At 42.9% G+C, this 20,479-nt stretch overlaps 1 protein-coding gene across 1 annotated transcript in view; it reads right to left on the bottom strand.

The window, feature by feature from the left end:
• Positions 1-20,479, bottom strand: part of LOC146656777 (adhesion G protein-coupled receptor A2-like) — a 39,760-nt gene that overhangs the window by 5,489 nt on the left and 13,792 nt on the right. The window contains exons 2-12 of the mRNA XM_085424553.1: positions 15,168-15,239; positions 4,332-4,403; positions 3,317-3,388; positions 3,146-3,217; positions 2,337-2,500; positions 1,720-1,933; positions 1,384-1,548; positions 1,083-1,281; positions 829-978; positions 585-746; positions 129-329 (exon numbers count right to left, since the gene is read on the bottom strand). Of these exons, the coding sequence (XP_085280679.1) occupies positions 129-329; positions 585-746; positions 829-978; positions 1,083-1,281; positions 1,384-1,548; positions 1,720-1,933; positions 2,337-2,500; positions 3,146-3,217; positions 3,317-3,388; positions 4,332-4,403; positions 15,168-15,239 (1,543 nt within the window). The remainder of the gene's footprint in view (positions 1-128; positions 330-584; positions 747-828; positions 979-1,082; positions 1,282-1,383; positions 1,549-1,719; positions 1,934-2,336; positions 2,501-3,145; positions 3,218-3,316; positions 3,389-4,331; positions 4,404-15,167; positions 15,240-20,479) is intronic.

Genomic DNA, 20,479 nt, shown 5'->3' with positions numbered 1-20,479 from the left:
AAGCCAAACTGCAAATGTTGATTGTATCAAAATCCTTCATTAAACCTAAACTGTCCGTGTCTATATGATGTGGTTATTAATGAAGTAGACAGAACAGGCGGATGCAAGAAGGCATACATAAGCCTCACCTTTAGGAAAAAATTGTTGAGAGAGGTGTTATGGGCACCAGTGCTACAGTGGACGCGAAGCTGCTGTTCATGGCCAGACTCTGACGTTTCCATTCCCAGGTTGCCCACTGACACCTCACGCTGCTGATGCGCAGTACAAGTTATCCCAGTGAAGTGGGCAGGTTGAATTAGATGGGCTTCCATCACAATGTTCTTAGACATCTGTAAACATGAAGTCACCCAGGCAAGGTAAACACCCTGACACTTTCATTTAAACATTACTATGGGTTTTGTTGCATTACACAGACAATTTCACACAGAAATATGATTAAAGACATGCACCGCTCTTCTAAATCACACACACATGCATTTCCTACTGCATGAATGAACTATAGAAAGATTTCACAGGTTTCACAGCAAGCATGCTCTGTTGAAAATCACATGATAAATATATAAAAAACAGTTAATAGTTCCCACCATGGAAAATTCTTTAGCATTACTGTGTAGCTGAGACCAAGCCAATGTCTCAAGGGAGTTGACTATAGAACTACAGGCTCTCTTCTCTCTCTGGGCCAGAGCGAGAATCTGTTCATCCACCTGCATCAGGTTACTGCCCATCTCCACCATCACCGCCAACAACTGGAGCACAGGGAAATTTAAAAGGAGATTTAATAAGGAACTCTAGAGAATATATTACTACATTTACTTAAAGTGCCCTCACCTCTTTTATCTGTGTCACATATTCCATAAACTTCTCCATAATTTGCGCCATGTACAGTACATCGACCGAGTCAGTAAAACCAGCAGCCTCCAGGGTGTATGTGCGAACTTGATGTGCCACTGTGACAACATTGGATGCATTGATGGGCCTCTGAAAAGCAAGAGCGGAAATATGGTGAGGACATAAGGAGTCACGTCATGCTGCGAATGTTTATTGAACCAACATACTACGGCGGTAACAGTGCTGCGACTGACCAGGATGAAGGTATGCAAGACACGTGTGATGCCGTTGGTGTAGTGACAGTCTGAGTAGTCGCCATCCTCCCATTTTCCAGTACGGTCACAATAGCGAGAGGCTTTTTTCTGCTCCATGCCCCCCTCAACAGAAAGGGAAGGGTAACGCAGCTGCAGGCAGTACTGGTGGGAGGTAATTCCTGCCAGAGTTCTTGGCCACCTGTGGATAAATGCCAGAGAATAATGGCAACGCTGAATCTTTTTTTTAATATCGTATGTTCCATATTATAATATACAGGATATATTTAAAGCTTTAACTGACCTGAACTCCCCGCGGTTGTTGACAACTTTATCTTCTGGACAGAAGGAGGCACTGTTCTCCAGTACCACTATCTCAACGGTGAGAGACTTGTTGCCCCTCCCAGTAGAAACCACACACTCCCACTCTCCACTGGCCTCCACATGCACATCGTATAGAATAAGCTCACTGGATAAAGATGATAGCGACAGCTCATTATAACACATCGTTAACACATAGTATTGTAACTAATAAAGCCTCTCCCTTTTTTTTTTTTTACTCAGGACTGTCTTTGCACTAAAACGAAAACAACTCATCTGATCTACTACTACTCTGTCTGCGTTGCTCTATTTACCACACCTGGTGATAAAGGTGCAGTCATGCACGACACTGCTCTCCAGCTGGACACCCATTTCTGGATCAGTGGTCACCGGCTGACCATTGTGACGCCAGTGTAAAGTGGTCATCTTGTCCACCAAGGCAGCAGCGCAGTGGAAGGGCAGCCGATCGCCTTTGAAGACCACCTGACGCTGAGACGGCAGCAGTGACATGGTGTGCAGCTCCAGAGGACCATCTGAGCAACACGGTGGGAAAAGATACAGATGTGAAGGTTACACATCGCTCGGAACTGCTTGTGCTGCTCTCTCATTACCAAGCCTCAGCTACATTTTTCCACAGAAGCTATTATGAGTCTGCCGTTCTAGAGCAGACTGGATGCAGACTGCAGCAATTGGTAAATTCAACCCACAGGATTAGCTGTCAACACAACTCACTGAGCCTTTTGGAAATATGTCCCCCGCAGAGCAGCGGGGATTGATTTTGTTCAACCCTTTTTTGGTCGGTTAATCCTTGAAATAGCTGAGATGAGCTTGAACTTCATAATGAGTGAACTGTTGCTATCATTCACAGTGCAACATTCTCTGAAATAAAGTGGTGAACCGCCTCATTCATATGCCTCACTGCTGCCAGGCTCTTACCACAGCTCAGATGGCCTTCCCTTAGTCCACGCAGGGGCTTTCCCCTCAGGCTCATGGGGTAGGCACACAGGGTTTCTTCCCCTAGCCGTGCTGGACTGCCGCGAAAGAAGTTCGGGACCCATTGCAGCTCGCAGTCACATGTTAGGTAGTCTGAGTTGAAGTTCCTGAAGAGAGAACCAATGTATTGTAAATAGTACTAACAGACCATCAAAGAACTTTGTGCTCCAATTTTGATGAGTTAAATTCTAACATTATTCTAATACTATTTAATTTGAATGTTAGCACTAATTAGCACGTATCCATATCTGTGTTTTGCACTTTGCTTGCTAAGCTAGCAAGTTCACTCTCTTCTCCTAATATGGTCCATTTTGACTCCACAAACACAAGATGACAAAATAACAAACACACGGGTTAAAAACAGCCACTTCACAAATATCTCATGCCCATGTCCATCTTTTATATACAGTCTGTGGTTCAGTTTTGAAATGTTTGTAGATAAACTTCAATGTTTCTTTACGGTAGCATAAATGATATGCTTTCAGTTTTTTTTAAAAAAAAGCATGCACAGTATAGACAAAAATATCCAAATTAAAATAAATACATGTCAAATAAATCCTCTTTGATTATTTGAGCTTTGACACAGGCTTCACTGTGAAACACGGTTGGCATACACACGGGAAAATAAATATTAATTGAAAATAAATGTTATCTTTGTCTAGGATGTCCAAAAATATTTTGTTAAACTATGGACTGGTATGCCGTGAGGGTAACCTCGGGGGAACGAAAGGCCGACAGAGTTTAATACTCACACTAGCTTGAGGGACGGCAACTCTTCAAACACCCCTGGATTCATGGTTGATATGATGTTGCCAGAGAGGTTCCTAACAGAACACAAATTAGATATGAACAGTGTAACTTCATAGCTTTGCTGTAACTCATAGAGGACTTTTTTTAATCAAATCAATTCATCTGCCTCTTACAGTTTAGTAAGATTGGTCAGCCCCTGGAACATGTCTGCAGTCAGGCAGCCAATGCGGTTGTTGGAAAGGTCACTAAAAGTGTAAAAGACAAAAGAATGTGGTCAGTTATTTTCAAATTAAGAGGCCTTTTCTCAATCACTCAGCACCAGATTGTGGTGTCTTGACTCTTTCAGTGGCCGCATTGCTTTACTGATGTGAAATGTCATTTGTCTAAGAAACATATGCAATAACTTGTATAGGATCTCCTTTCATGTCTTTAAAAATTAAGTAGCTGTATTCAACTGTAGTCAGAACATTATATATTTTAATATTTGGGAAGTTAAAGAAGGGTTCCAACTGTTCTGGCTACTTCTCCTTATCAGGACACAAAGGGACCCAAGTACGAGTTTATCATCATTGGGGTAAAAGCAGGGCCCCAGTTCTGCTGTCCACCTCTGAGTGTGATGTATATCTGCAGTCAGAGAGGGATCTGCTCTGTTGTACCTCTGACACTACCCAGCAGAGAGCTGTCCAGAGCATGTGTTTATCTCTATCTGTTTGTTTTGAGAAGCCCCAGACCTTGCAGGGAAAACACAAGAAGGGGGAGGAGGGAAAGGGAGTCATGCGGCGCTGCGCCGAGGAGCCTCTTTGGACCCACGCTGCAACCAGACCTCGGTGTCCAAAAACACAATGAGTGAGCAGCAAGCGGCCTCAAACAGCCGCCTTGTCACATTCAATTGCGTGTGAGGAGCCCTGAGGTTTGAAGCGGGGCTCACAGATGACATCCCAGTGTCCCCTCTGCAGAAACATTTAGGAAAGGAAGCTTTTATGGTGACAATAACACCATGAACCTGATATGACATATGACATCTGTGAGCTTCCAAAAAAATATATATGTGGGTTTTCTCCTGACTACTGCCAATCTGGGCAACAAACTAACCTCCGTCCATCTTATGCTAAACCTTAGGATTAAACTCTCTGTGTTTATTGAGTTGTGAACCCGAGTGAAATGTGGGTCATCTTAATATCTACTTACAGTTTCCGAAGCTCAGAGAGGCTTTGGAAGGCTCCAGGCATGATGGTGCTGATTAAGTTGTGCTTGAGGTCCCTGGGGGAAAGAGAAAATGTTAGGTGCACGCAAGGACTATACTGACACATTAACAAGAGGACTGCAAACTTTCATTTTTGTATTCTCACTGAGAGTTGCAATGTTTAGATTGGTACTGCAATCATATATTTGTAATCAATATGTAGCTGGAGCTAATTCACTGAGCTTAGCATAAACTTGGATCAAGGGAAGCAGCTAACCCGGTATGTCATTGTAATAAAATGAGTCCTCAAGGGGCACAAAGTTGTAAGGCTCTAGCTTGATTAATTAACCCTTTCAGAGAAGAAAGTTTAAAAATAACAGCAGCATTTTAAGGGATTTTGTGTAGTAATAGTCACAAGCATGGTATCACCATTTACCATTGAAAGAAGACGCTGTTAGGTTTAAATGAATGGGAGCAGGGACACACATCCTAAACCTGGCTCGTCCAGCGAGCCACAGCAGGATATTTGTGCAAACAAATAGGAAATATTATCCGAACTGCCTCCTGGGCTTGAGACTAGCGAGATATTCAACCACATAAAACACTTGTGGAATCTGAAACTATTAACACTAAGTTCTGTTATTTATTTATTTATTTATTCTTTTTTTTCCAAAACTGTCCTTCCCGCAATAAGCTTTACCCAATTCAAACCATAAATAATAATTTTCTTTGAAGATTTAATTTCATACTATCCGCTGCACTTCTCCACCCTGTTCCACTTCTACACCCACACTCCAGTCTTAAAGACTTTAGCTAGATACTCCCATCTACATCAGCTGCTGTAGATTAGATTTTGAACCTTTTTTTTGGCCAGGTGAGAATAGCAAGGCTAAATGAGGTCGGGAGACGGATGGTTATGAACAGCACATGTTATCCACGTTCCTATAGCATGAAATAGTTCTGCTCTCATCAGAGCAGTCGCAGAGTCAGATTTCCTTACAGGAGCATCAGTGCAGCAGCTGCGTTTTTCTCGATTTCTCTTTTTAACAAAGACTTCGATGTTATGTTAGACCTCAGAGGACCTTTTGGTCCTTTTTGTTTTCCACAAAACATTATCTTCCACGGCGGTTGTCAACCACGCTGCTTCACATCACCTCAGGCGTCTCTTAACCACTGTTTTGTCTGCTTTCCAAGAGATGAACTTTTCTGGGTAAGCTACGGCGGGAAAATTGTTGTAGAAAATGCTTCGAGCAAAGAAATTACACTGCGGTGTGGCTGAGACATGCTCAAAAAGATCAGGGGGTTTTGCTATTGGTCCTTCTAAGCCATCACTCATATTTAGATTCGAAACAGGAGACTGGTTGAAACGATGGAGCAAAAAAAAAAAAAAAACTGGCCCCAGACCAACAGGCTAAAGTTTGCTCGGTTCAGATCTTTGAGTTTGTGCCAGCTTGTCAGTCAGAACATTTGCAACAATTTCACAGCTTTTTAAAAATCGGAGATATTTCCACCTCTGTGATTCTAAATAAGCAGTAAAAAAAAGCATATCACCAATCAAATCAAAGAGCAATCTGGGTGTTTGACAGAGAACAGCTACACTTTTCAGTATCTGTGTGTGTGTTTGTGTGTGTCTCCGGACTATATTGTGAGTCTGTCACAATATAAAATAGCAATCTTTGTGGTACTGCGTCTCACTCTGAATATACATGTGTTTCTGGGGGACATTAGCTTTATAGAATTTGTTGACCCAGGCAGGGGAAGAACAATACTGCTGTTTCCAGTCTGTGTGTCACGGGGCTCATTAGTGCAGCGATGAAAGACGCGGCACTGCCCACTACTTCCTCTCCCTGAGATCTGTCTCGCTCCCTCCCTGTCTGTCCCTTTGACACACACATGCTCCACGTGCGCACAGCCACACACTTTGCTGTGTTACCAAACGTGCTCTTACAGCTGGATTAAAATGCTAACACAAAAGTGCCACAGAGTCGCTGTAAGCTGGGATTCAGTTGCTAGATAGAAGTGTCAGTTTCAAGGCTTGTCTTTAAATGCTTGTTTTTGTCACCTCCTTCTTGCAGATGGAGGTAATGTTTACTATAACACTGCTCATATGATCTACACAACACATTTATTATTAAGACAGTGCATTATTTCTTTTCCTTTATATTGTAAAAATCTCCTGCTTAAATCTCCTCAGATCAGCAAACTAAAGATCTCGAGAAAAATATAATGGCTAATTTTAATTAGCTTCTTAATAAATGTAATGTACTGCACAGAACAACTAAATTAACTCATTTCTTCTGGTGTGTTATCTTCTGTTATATTGTCTGGTGGAAAAAAACACCTAAAAAAAAATCAAAAATCAACAGATGATACTAGAATGACACAAACATGACATAAATCCAAATAGACTTACACAAGTACACAAACATGTTAGCCGTGCTGTTCTCACAGGACATTAGACTGAGTTCAAATTTGTGCCTGGATACCAAACCAAACCAAAGAAGCGTTTGTTGATTTTTGGAGGAGGCCACTTCCTTCTGTCCCTGCAACATGTGCTATTAAAGGTGAGCCGGTCGCTGCAGTGCACTGATATGTAAATATTTGGGTGCTGTTTTTGATAGGTAGTTAAATTTCGATTCAAACACAGATGCTATATGTGGGAAAGTTATGAAATTGACCCTTGTGAAAATAATTTAGTTCTCCTTTATCAAGTCAGTACTTTTATTTTCTCTGATTTGCTGGTTTGGAAGTCTTAAATCTTAAACACAGGAGCAAAATGTATCATTCAAGCGAATGAATGAAGCCAGAACTATATAGTGACTGTGCCAATGTGGATTTCATGTTTCTCAAGAGGAATCTTATCCCAACTGCATCAAGCCAATGTGCATTTCCTGTCTGGCTCAAGGCTCTGACCTGATTATTAACACACCGCTGCCTCTGATCCCTTCTCTTATCACCAGGCTGGTAAACGTGAAGGAAAACAGGAACTGAAGCACTGTCCAAGCACTTCGCCGGCACAATCCCAGCTGAATGTCTGGAGCCGCCTCTTACCACTGGCTCACAGTGTCCGATTTGTTTCCAGCGCTATTTAAAACCTTCAGTACAGTAGATTGAAAATAGAGTAGCAGGCTTCACACTCAGGCGATGACTTGTGTGCGTGCCCTCTGGAGTAGCCAGCGCCCCATCTTACAGCAGCTTCACAGCTCAGTGACCTCGACACTGATGAAAACAGCTGTCACCAAGGAAGAGGATAACAGCAGAGACAATGAATGCTTCAAAGCCTCATGCTTGCAGACCATGAAAATATCAACAATTTTAACGTCTAAAGTTTAAATTGTAGCTATTATTTTAGTTTTTCAACATCCTCCTCAGGAGCAGCATCTATTTCTTCCAAAAGCTCGATGAGCTGATTGATGGCGACACATTGTTACAGTCACTACGACCTTTCTTTTTGAGTTATGCTTTGTAACCTTCTGAGTGCAGTGCTTCATCCCCTACGCTACATGTGGCGCGTATGATTAGACGGTGACAAACTCAAGCTCGCTCCCAAATCCAAAAGGGGCCATTGTCTGCCGCCGCTGGGCCTAACACCAGAGGCAGCCATTAAGAATGCCCCCCCCCCCCAAAACTCCTCCTGATCAATGGGACTGGTCCTCTGCCATTCTGAAGAGTCATTGCTCTGTTGGATACAGGGGATGAGCGCCTGGGCCCCATGCAGACTGGAGAGGAGCGACGTGCTTGTAGGGCAGCGAGAGGGTAATAATGAAGACATGGTCTGTAAAGCGCTCCAGACATGGAGTGCTCCATTATCAGGAGCACAGCAGCAGCAACTGGAGTGCTGACATTGTTTAGGCTCCAGCCCTGGAGGGAGCTGGGAAAATGACGGAAGCCGGGGGAATGGCCACTCATTATCACCAGACTGGAATTAAGAATTTCCTGTTGCTGGAGTTTTTTTTAAAAGTTTTTTTTTAATGGAAAGTCAGTGGGTTGCGGCGTGATTTCTATACTTTAATTGCAGTTTTCTCTGTATACGACTCAATAAAGGAAAAAAGACAGAAACAAACATGTCTGAAGGTATGATGGAAAAAAAGCGAGGGGGTGTTAACTGCCACCTTGGTTCCTGAAAGAGGTCAGCGGAGACCATTTTTGTGCCGCGTGTCATTTCCTGTCTGGTTGGCGGGTCTAGCAGAGGCCTTTGCTCGTTTATTTTTACAGTTTCCTTTCTCTCTCCCTCTCTTTTTTTTTAACTAGGTAGTTTTCCTTTGTCGGGAGGGGCAGGTGGGTTAAAGGATTCAGTAATAAGAAGAAAAATACGGCCCTGCGTATGGTCCCTGTACACCCCACCCCCCTACTCCACAACACACTTGCTCACAATGGGGCTCTGTAACTACCGACCCCAACGTGCTCTTGCTTTCCCCCTAAAACAGGAAACCAGGATCTGCTGAGCTCTTGTTTTTCTACTAATTTCCTGCTTTGCTGCCCCGTCCCTAGATTATTTATTTAATTTTTTTCTGGTTCCTCTCAGATTGGATATACCTGATCAGCTATTTGCCATCTGGAAAGCATTTATTCTAGCACAGCCAAGAAACTTTACACACATAATACACATTTTCTATGATTTTCTGTCAGTAGCGCTGCTGCAGGACACATGTTTAAAATATTTCCTTGCAATTTCGGACAACAAGCATCAGGACCGTACTATGGTTCAAAAACACGAGGCCCGCAGCTCTGCCCATGACTGACCATAACATAAACCGTGGGTCCAACTGCACTGTTGTTAGTGGGATGTGCAGAAATAGCAACACACTTTTATTTGAAGTGTAAAATTTCCTAGCTTGGTTATATGTTCCTATAATCTGCAGCAAGAAGAGATGAAGATTATTCTGCCAAGGAAAACTCTGAAACCACGGATCGTGATTGACTCCAGGTCTGGCTTTAGGAGCGGCATGCCCATTTTTGGCAGATTTTCACGAGACCTACCAGAATGCAAATAATCAAAAACAATAAAAGTCAGATCAGATCAGATAGATTTGAACATACAGTGAAAAAAATGCTAAGAACATTTTATTTTCATTTCATCTGGGTCATTCAGTCTTTATTAGAAAGTTAAGTAAAAATATAGTTGTAACAATTTGCAGCTGAGAAATCAGCAGGGACAAGTGCCTTTTGTTCAGGTTGTCAATGAAAAGAGTGGCTCGTGTCCGCGAGTGAATTTTCAGCCAGTAGGTGGACTGCAGCATGCAGAGAGTGTAAAAGGTGAGGAACAGCAAGAGCCCGAGTGGGCTCGGAGAAGGGAGATGCAAAAATAAAGCAGAAAAGGAAGCTGGGGGGGGGGGGAAGAAGGTCTAGAGAAAGCTCAAGTTCCTCCTGAGGAAAATGCCCTTGAAACCATATCGAGTTTGCCGAAAGAGTGTGTGAGAGTGAGTTACTGGCATATAAAGCATATGATTTGGTAATGGGCTTATGAGGGGGTTTACTCGCTGTTTCAATAAACTCCCAGAGCCATGACTGGGCTAAGCTTGCAATACAAACACACCCGTTCCTCCAGTTTATCTGAAAGACACATCTGGAGTCTATCAACTCCTGCAGCACCCCCTTTGTGTTTCCACTCTCCACCACGCTTAACCCCTTCCTCACCCACTCCACCCCTTAATGGGTCATGCACTCTCATTAGGTGACTGTTGCCTAACCGGGAGCCACCCGGTGGCATGTGCGGGAAAAATGCACCAAAACAAATGTTCATTTTTCCGTGAAGGGGGAAACAAGACTCCCCTGTGCAATCACAGCAGCTGTCCTTAGCGCTCTCCAGAGTGGGCTGGTACAATCTGAGCCTTTCTTTTAGTCAGGCCAGTCTAGACAGAGGGGCTCCTTGGCATTTCGCCATGCCTACACGTTGGCCACTGTTTTTAAGTGTTACAGTGTGGCACACCTCTTCTTTGTTCCCACTCATCAAGGTAATTTGCTCAGCTTGTGTGGAAATCTCCTGCTAAGGAAAACGGCCTCAGATTTATACAAGACAAACTGCAGGAGTGTGCTTTCTTTCTCACCCTCGCTCCCTCCCTCTCCCTTCTTCATCTACCCTTTCCCTCTCTCTCACCACCATACCATCTTTAGCCATCTTGGCTCCGCGTCCCTCATGTCAGATGGTAAAGTTGTTTAAGTTGGACTCCGTCCTAACCCCTACCGCTCAGAATGGCAGAGGCGATTTCAAGGTTGGTTTCAGAGAGATTTCAGGCAAAGAGTGAATGAATGGTCTGCCTCTGCTTTTGCGGAACAGATACTATCAAGCCAAACATATATGAATTGGCCTAGGCCTGCACATAATCATAACACTATAACTGTGCATGTTTTCTCATGCAGACATTTTTAAGAAACAGTGTTCCAGCCCAAGGTTTAATTTCAGGCTTCCCTTAATTTTGTTGCATTATCAGCATAAATCTCAAGCACCTCCTTATTTTCTACACTTAAACTAAGTTGAGTCTACAAGAAGTGTTTGGTTGTCTTATGTGATGTTTTATGTGCTTACTCCAATGAGTCCAAAGAAGCGCAGTGTTTAAAAGATTCCCACTGTAGAGATCATCTCAGCCTCTCTTGTTGACAAAAACGGTCACGCTGCCAACACCTAGAGCCTCCTAACCACAAGCCTCACTCCTGCCTTTCAGACCTGTCCACTACAAACACCCTGCTGCTCCCTCATCCATCATCATCGTTGCCCTCTGCTCTCCCTCCCTGCTCCCTCTCTCGCTGTAGGGTAACAAGCCTTAGTAATGAGGGCCCCTTGTGCCCTGCCTGCCTGTCCTGTGTCCCATGGTGCAGTGGGGCCCATTTGGAAAGGAGCCAGACTGCCTCGGCCCTCGTTGCTCATTATTCTCATTACATTGCCTCAAATCAGTGCAGGACAGGCTGCTGGGATCTGTCCACAACTCATAAAGGTCCCGGCTCATTAGTGGGGTTGCCAGTGAAAACTTCCATCAGAAAGGGTGTGCATAGCGGTAGAGGTACTCAAAAGGTGCGCAAGTACACGAGCAGAGGTCTGACGGTGTGTATGAAAGTGACTTATTTTGCGCATAGCAACCACCGCCACAGAGGCGAGGCATGATTTAACCAGTGTGTTCATCCAAAGAGCTGGAAAGAAATGAAGTATTCCAAGATCCAAATGTAGCCATTGGATGGCAAGCCTGTTTAAAAGACCTACAAAAACACAGTAGTCTAGTAAGAGGGCAAAAAACAAACAATCCTAAATTGCTCCTCTGCACTTGGGTGGCTTGGCAGGTTATGAAGGCAATAGTGGCTTTGAGGAGGTTTGTCCCAATGAAAGGGCTAACTGTGTAGATTGCTGCACGGCCTTGTCCAGGCCTGGAGGAGGGTGTTCTACTCTGGAGCTGAATTCTCCGTTTAATAACAGCAGATCAGACTGCATTCAGCTCTGAATAGAAGTATGCTGTGAGCGTGTGGAAGTGAGTGTGTGTCTGCTGAGACCTGTTAGACTGGGCCAGAAGAGAGGGTGCCCATACTAGGAAGCACACTCAAGGGTTACTGTATACACTGAAGTCACAGCAGCGATGAGCCAAGAGTGAGAGTGTGTGCGCGAGTGTGTGTGTACCTGTTTAGACATCTTTGTGGGGACCAAAAATTGGAATGTTACTATACTTGTGGGGACCAACAGTCACTTATGAGGACAAAAGCGGCTGTCCTTGCGAGACTGAAGACTTTTTGAGACTTAAAATGTGGATTTAGTGTCAGGGTTACAATTAGATTATGGTTAGGTTTAGGCTATGGCTTAGGGTTAGGTATTCATTTTGATTAGTTAGGGTTAGGGTAAGCGGCTAGGGCAGAGGTTTCCAACTCTGGGCCTTAAGGGCCGGTGTCCTGCAAGTTTTAGATGTGTCCTTGATCCAACACAGCCGATTTAAATGTCTAAAGTACCTCCTCAACATGTCCTCCTCAACAGTTCTCAAGCTTGGTAATGAACTAATTATTTGATTCAGCTGTGTTGATCCAGGGTGATATCTAAAACCTCTGGGCTAGTGAAAGCACTATCAATTTGATGTCCTCACTAAGATATCAAAACGAGAATGTGTGTGTGTGTGTGTCCCTGTGTGTATGTTTCACAACAACATGTGTCCCAATGTGTGTGTGTGTGTGTGTGTGTGTGCGTGCAGTTAGGGGGCGCAGACTGTGTTTATCCTTGTCACGTAGGGGAAGAGATGCAGTGTAATTCCCTGATGTGTGTTTACTCAGCCCCAGTGGGCTGGCCTTTGATTACACCGCTGGTCACATAATATGAGTAACTGCTCACTACTGCTCCAAATGACAAGCACATGTTGACGCCATACTGGAAACAATGAGAAGACTCGAAGAGCCGTGGTGGACCGAGGAGACAAAACAAAACCAAAATCTCACAAGCGCAGACAAAACTCACACTCTAAGCTCATATCTGAATTCATCCCTGCAAACCCTTCCATCAGTGTGGCATTTTTCACAACAGACAGCAAATTTCCCATGAGCTCAGATGTGATTATAAGCTGCCCGAGGCTCAATTAAAGGTTGAAGATGTCAGAGTGAGTGAGTGGACCTCCACCACTGTGTGTCAGCAAGCCAGCAGAGGTGGAGGCGGAGGAGTGAAATGAGGCCTGTGTGATTTACATTTCGTGCTCAGCCAGACGCCTGCATCTCCCACTGTGGAGCACAGCCAGGGGTTTATCTGCCTGTTTTTTGTCTTTCTCCCAACCTCTTTTAGTTAAACCTCCACTCTGCTGCCTCCTGCTAGTTTTTTATCACTGCTCCAGGTACATGGGAGAGCTCAGATTACCCGACCCACCGACCCTATGGCGCTACAGGAAGGCTTTTCCACACTAACAAAAATATGCAACATCAGCTCATTCTGAGCCACAGATCAGGCTTTAATTTACTATACATTACTGCCCAAGTAGCATTAGCCTCAGGATCTTCCTGTCAACAGCTTTATCAGCGTCCTCGGTGCAAGACTGCTGAGGTGAGAACTGACAACTTGGCCTTGAAACTATTCACCAATGGTGTTCTCGTGTCAGACTTTAGAAAAAAAAACATAAATTTGAGCAAATATAGCTTTTGTTCTCGACTGGCACATCTGCTCTGAACTTCAGTGGTAGGTACTAACAAGCTAACAACTGCAACAAATTACCATATTTTTCTTTCTTTCAACATTTTTGAGAAACTCGTTAGCTTCATGGGTGGCAGCTCGAAGTGCCATGTGGAACTAATATCTCTGCAACATACCCACCAGCCCCCTCGCCAACAATATAAGCCTGTCTGCCAGACTACAGCATCCAAGTTTGCGAAGTGAAGCTGCAACATATGTGTTGTTGCCATAAAGCTTTACTGGGATGCCCTGTGAAACAGCACACTGTAAAAAAAAAACCCAAAATGAATCTGTTGTGAAACGTACACTAGATTCAAGGACAGTGTGAGAATATCAGAGTATTCAGGGAGATTGGCATAGTAGAGTGTAGGTGCTAATTAATTTCATTCATTGGGCAACATGATTTATAAGATTTATTTTTTGTATAAGAACCAGAAACACTGTCAACGTCTGTAGACCCAAGCTCATTCAAACTCTGCCCTGTGGTATGAAAAGTCAAAATTTGGAAATTTGAAGAAGGAAAGCCAGCATGTGTGAAAGCATGGCTGTTGTGCATTAGTGTGCACAGCCTGGATAACTTGCTCTGAATGATGCATGCAGGTTTTGATCAATTTATATTCCCACCTAAATATGACAGAGAGTGTTACAACAACATGGCTGTGTAGGACAAGTCTCAGGGCTTTAACTGGCCCGCCTGCAGTCCAGGCCCGTCAACCTCTGGAAACATTTGGTACACTGTGAAATGAAACATACAGCTAAGGAGGCCCTGCATGTCAAGCAAGTATGGGAAAACATTTAGCTTCTTAATGTACAACAGTTGGCCTCCTCAGTTTCCTAAACGCTTATAAAACACGATTAAAAGAAGATTCAAGCCAGCACAGCTGTAAACATACCGATGGCCAAACTTTTTCTTTCTTTTTGTTTTTCCAAATATGTTACTGGCAACAAGTTTGAAATGAATATATACATTTTTTCCAAAAAGCAAAAAACACATTATATGTTTGGCCTTTGTACTTTTATCAATTGAATATGTCATTTCAATTATTTGAAATGATTACAGTCTGTTTTTATTTACAATACACAAAGCAACCCAGCTCTTTTGAAAACAGGGTTGTATTTGTTTTCGTAATATCGTGGTCTGGACCAAGGTGGTGGATCGTCTTACAGGCCGTGCAATTATAGCCATGTGTCACCACTGGCAGTTCCAACTATAGTTCCTTTCCCGTTTGTCACCAGTGGCGCTGTGCATCGCCTCAAATTCGTAAGAAAATATTTCATCTCTCACTTGTCTCACACCCCATTCATAGAGAGATTACGATGCCGCTAAGGAGGGCCAGACTGTCTGCAAGCCACAGGCAAAGCTGCCAACATGCAGCTCCTGCCAGAGATCTCCCTTATCTTGTCATGTGGAGTGGGGCTTTACTGATAATGGAGGAGTGAAGTGTAATTATGTGAAGTTTTCAACATAAGTCTGTGATAGCCAGTCTGAGTGTATCATCCTCCCTTCTGGAATGAAGCCCGTGATCGGATAGATGGGCCATAGCTGCTCAGATCTGCTCAGATCTCTCTGATACCTTGTCTGTATGTCTCCACAAGGCCCAGGCCAGAGACAAGCCAGAAATCAGCTCACACATAAATCCAGTGGAAACAATACACATGACATTAGAGCACCCGCAGAAGCACAGTATTTAATAAAGGACGATGAGAAAAGGATACTCACAATTTATCCAAGGCATAAAGTCCAAGGAAGGATCCGTTTCGCAGAACTCGGATTTTGTTGTGGCTCAGTATCCTGTAAATAAAAAAAATGGAAACAAATCACACGGTTGTTAAAAATAGGTTGAAAAAAAAACATGAGGAATAGAAATAGAATAGAAACATAAATTAGGAGGAGGAAAAAAGCCAAAGAAAATGTCCATTCAGTGCTGCAGTCACATGAGAGATTAGCATTAGCATTACCTAAAGATGTTTCAAATAAATGATAAGACAGAAGGGCATCAAGACAGAGGTTGCAATCTTGATAATCATTTATAAGTTATTGTTTTTTAAGATCAAAGGGATGTCTTTCCATATCAAACAAATGGCGGCACATGCCACGGTAATTAGCTCTTTCCCCGCTGGCAAATCACTTGGCCTTTGGAGTTCTTATCAGTGCACAGAGCAAAATGCTAGAGGGCAGAGTGGAAGTGAGGCTGAGATCTCTCGGTTTGACAGGGAAATGCAAAAATATAAGGCAATAGGCCAAGGCTGCTTTAGAAGTTGCATAGACTTATACTCTGCCCCTAGTTTCAGTGACAATATACTTGTGAGAGTTAAGTAAATAGGACACTACATGCAGAAGCCTGTTGGCTTAGCTTATTCACAACAGTAGAAGCATGATAGGGAAAATTTCTAGTCTGAGGCATGGATCATGGAAAGTGCAGCAAGTTAATTGTCTTCTTTATAGAGAAAAAAAAGCTACAACAAAATAGTTACTTTTTAATAAAAACAACTTTATTTGTATGACATTTGTCAAAACACAGAGTCCTTCACAGTTTGAATAAAAGCCACACATTAAAGATAATGTCTGAAGATACAGACACATAATCAACCATACGATCATTCATCACACACATACATGCAAATAGTTGCAAACTATGTCCAAAAATAAAGAGGACAATTAATAAAGAGGCAATTAAGGAAAAGCTAACCTGTATAAATGAGTGTTAGCCAGAGAAAGGAAGAGAAACGCATCATGAGAATTTATTAACTTAAAACACCATGAAAGTTTTGTAGCAGATAAGGGTTGAAACAAATCTGCTACTGTATTGAATTACAGTCACAGCGCCATTTTTTCCAATTCAGGAAGAATGACATTTTTATAGTGCACAAAAAGTTCAAGAGGAGGTCTGGGTGGAGAACTGGTGCACAAAAACACCAGTGGTCAAGACTGATAGCACTTTATTCTCCATACGCAGCACATTACTGTCACCATAATCACAATTATGATGGAGCTACACCATCCATCTATCCATCTATCCTCTTCTGCTTATCCTTATCAGGATCGCCGGGGGGGGGGGGGGTCCTATCCCGGCTAACCAAGGTTGTTATAGTTAACTAAAAATTAACTAAAAAGTAGAATTTTGAAAATAAAATTAAGACTAACTAAAATTAGAGAAATCTAGAGAACATATTGTTTGTTTAAGTATCTGTTAGTAAAAAATGTATTACAGCTAATGAGGACTACCTGTACTGATTTTCCTGAATACTGCCTCTGATATATGCCCTCCGTATAACAACTATAATTAAAAAGACGACAATAAACACTGAAACTAATGAAATCATAACACTTTCAAACAATAGAAACTAAACTTAAACAAGAAAATACACAACCATAATCACTCGGATTCAGACACCTGTCTATATCCTTCTCAGCGTGGGCTCAGGGTACAGCCAGGACCCTGCCCTGGAGACAGGCTGCCATCATTAACACACCCTTTAGTCTCACGTCATTATTGCCCCTGCCACACAGCTTTTAATGGGCTGTTTGTGACATTAAGTGTGTTCTTAATTGAGAGAGTGAAGTTGTGTGTGTGCGGCTTTAAGAGAGGGAGCTCACTGTGAAGCGTCCGTTAGATTTACAGCAGCAGTGCACAGCCCCCCGTTTCCTGCCACATCAATAAAAACACTGCCTTCAGCTCCGCGCCTTCCAGCCCGCTTAATGACCGGATTTAATCGTCCAATCTCAGTATACAAGCATGAGCTGGCCCGACTCACTTCTTCCCTCCTGTAACAGTTAAAAGTGTCGAAAGCCAGCATTGCAAAATGGAAACGTAGGGAGTAAATCATCTTTTGCTACAGCTACATCGTGGACTCTTCAGCCAATATCTTGCGACAATTATCAGCAAAATTTCAAAAGCAAAGAAAACACATTTTCAAGCTGTGCTGCAATCAAGACACTAAAAATGATAACGACTGGAATACTGAAAGTAAAGCCTCTCCCACCATTTTTGACGTCATCCCAAATCTGAGCTCCCCCCCCCCAACCCTTTCCAAGATTTGGAAAAAATACAAACATGTCATGTTCACAAATTCCCACTGAACTCCTCAAAATAAATCATTATTATTAAGGCAGAGAGAGGATGTTAGACGAGAGCAATCCTCTTGTGGTGTAGCCTGGATTTGAACCCGTGACTCCTGGGCCTTGAGGTCTCTTGCTCGACTTTTGGGCACAAAATCTCTCCTATAAATGGATGCAGGCCCAGGATGAAAGTTACAGAAGATCCGGAACTGCCTGAATAATTCAGTGCAGATAGGAGAGGAGAAAGTCACATCTGGCAAAGAAACAAGCCATTTAATTCAACACAGACAGCTGAGATACAGATAGTTCCTTTTGGACTTTGCTTATTAAGCAGAAAACTATTAGTCAGGGAATAATGCACATTTGTTTCTGGTGTGCTCCGAAGGCCCACATGTGCACATCGCTGCAAGCCTACAGGAACAAAACACCTCCTTTCATATAATCACACACTGAGTTAATATGCATTCTCCAAACCTGCACAGATTTATTTATTTGTGTGTTGCATTCAGGTCTAAACCCAGCACACATTCCACACACGGTATTTCAATTATCTCGCTAAAACTTGAAAGCTGACTTTCGCAAATAAACAGCGCACACAAAATGAGCTAACCGAATTCCTCCCATAAGCAACAAAAGGCGCAGATTTCCAGGAACGCAGGGGAGTTGTGTGGCCTAGACACTGCTGTATAATCCCTAAAGCCTGATGTTTGGAGCACAGTTGTAGTGGAGGGCATTGTTCTTTTATAAACAATACAAAGAGTACAACTCTGAGAAAGAGAGAGAAGCAGAACTCTGTAAACAGACAGAAATAGTCAGCGCTCCCATCAGGCTAAACAGGAAACCCAGCCAATTAGCTGTTTATTCAGAACCCGGTTTGAGAGGTCAGGGGTTGCAGAGAGAGCACTTCCTGGAAAGTCATCAGACAGATGGAGCAGGGTCCGGACACAGGTGACAGCTGAGGCAAACGAGGGTCCATCGCTTCATCACTGTAGGTTAACAGAGCTTTACAAACAAAGAAGATAAGCAGCTTCTACTAGGAGGCCTAATGTCTGCTCAGTACACAGTATTGCTACTGAGGCTTAACTGCACATTTCTGCCAGATCTGTCTGTAAGTGACAGATCAGATGGCAGATTGATTTAATCTTCTTCTGTTTTCAAGACCTATTCGCATGGCACGTCAGTGCGCTAACTCAGTCCAGACTACGGTATGGTATCTTTCATTCACTTAACCCTTTCAGAGCACAGAGGCCTAAATTAGATGGGCTAATTGAATCCATCTAATTCATGCAACCAAAGGAAAAAGAGAAAGAGAGGGAAAGCAGGGCCACATGTCAGGCCCCAGGGATCTTGTTTAACCATTTCGCATAATTCATTTACATTAGGATCAAAAAGAAAGAGGTCATATGAAAAGCACCAGGTCAAACCGAGTTACCAGCTTCTCTTCTAGCAGTTCTCACTCAGCAGAAGGGTTAAACACCACATGTATAGCAACAACTTGACGTCACGGTTTTCTTTAATATAAAACATAAAAACACATATGGATGTATTCTTGGTTTTTCACAAACTTATCCCCAAAGAGATCAAGTAAACTAATATTCTTAAGAAAAAAAACCTTTTAATAAGTGAGCTCGATTCTCAAGTAAATTTCTGTAAACATTACATCTTTAAAAATGCCAAATTATGTATTATTTAAATCTTTGACATCATGCAAAAACAAAAAATCCCCTACCTGCAAAAACCTTCTCTCCAGAAGTTCAGTGGCAAAAAATGTGTAAATTTACGCATCGAATCACACTTGACTTTTTAGCTTCCATTGCCACAGCTCCGTGTTAGATCAGGCTTCTTATGCTGCATGATGGTGTGTAAAAAAAGTAGAACTATACAAAGCATCTTGTCTAGCAGACCACAGCAGCTCCTCCCTGCATCATGCCACTCACTTTGTTGGTTTGCTCAATTTGCTTACTAAACCCACAAAGCCTTTGAGGGCCACACGGAAGCAATGACAGCACGTCACAAATCGTATTTGATTTACTTCCACTCCCCACCCCCCAACTCTTAACTACATAGCTGTCTCATTGGTAACACGCTGCCCTGAGCCTGGAGGATAAGGCCTGATCTGTGCGGGTGCTTACGCACCTTTGTCTTCTGTATTCTGTATACTTTCTAAAGCTGATTTTGGGCCGTCGTTTGGTTGAACACAGGCGATAAAAAAAAGATACATCCCTCTATTATCTGTCCTAACCACAGCAAGAATGCTGTAAACTCAAACACAACAGGATGTCCTGTTTGCTTTTTGGTGTCAGTATCATCCCACCTTCATCCTCTCATCCTGCTTCTTTGCCAAATGCACTTTAAACTTTTTCTTTATTTTTTTGGGTGGGGAAGGATACACAGGAAATGCTCTAGCCTGGTTTGGCATGTAGTCCCGAACATAAATGAGCAGTACTTAAGTAAAAAGCCCCGATTTCAATTGGCTCCTAAATATTTAGGCATGCTGGACTCAGACAGTGAGCTCTGTGTAGCTGCAGGCTTCTACAGCAAACCACAAGCAGAAAAAGAGTCTTAAGCAAGGATTTATATTTAATAAGAATTCATCTCCAGGCTAAGCTCCTAGAGCTCATTATGTATGTAGTACACTTCACGTTCTGTGAATAATAGTATGGTTTTCTTTCATACTGACTACAGATTCATTCTTCTTCAGCAGATCCAGTCTTTACAACACCTGAAGCTGCAGCAGTCTCACCAATGATGAAACAACGGGAGCGCTTGAAAGATGCGATCGATCTAGCACTCCGAGGCCAAAAGAGACGGAGGTGCTCAGGTTCAGCGTAATAAAGAGTAAAAACAACCCAAAGCACCACTGTGTAAACATCAATTAACTTTGGATTGGTCTCTTACGCTCGAGGACCACACGCGGGGTGAGAGACAAGAACCCTTGAAAGAGATTGGTAACATGGCAAAACTCCGGTCGT

The sequence above is a fragment of the Rhamphochromis longiceps genome, linkage group LG12 (genome assembly GCF_057381845.1).
Source record: "Rhamphochromis longiceps isolate RC_006_pf linkage group LG12, R_longiceps_female_GT1.1, whole genome shotgun sequence".
Taxonomy (NCBI): domain Eukaryota; kingdom Metazoa; phylum Chordata; class Actinopteri; order Cichliformes; family Cichlidae; genus Rhamphochromis; species Rhamphochromis longiceps.
The sequence above is the reverse complement of the archived record's forward strand: the minus strand, read 5'-3'. Positions and strand labels throughout refer to the sequence as shown.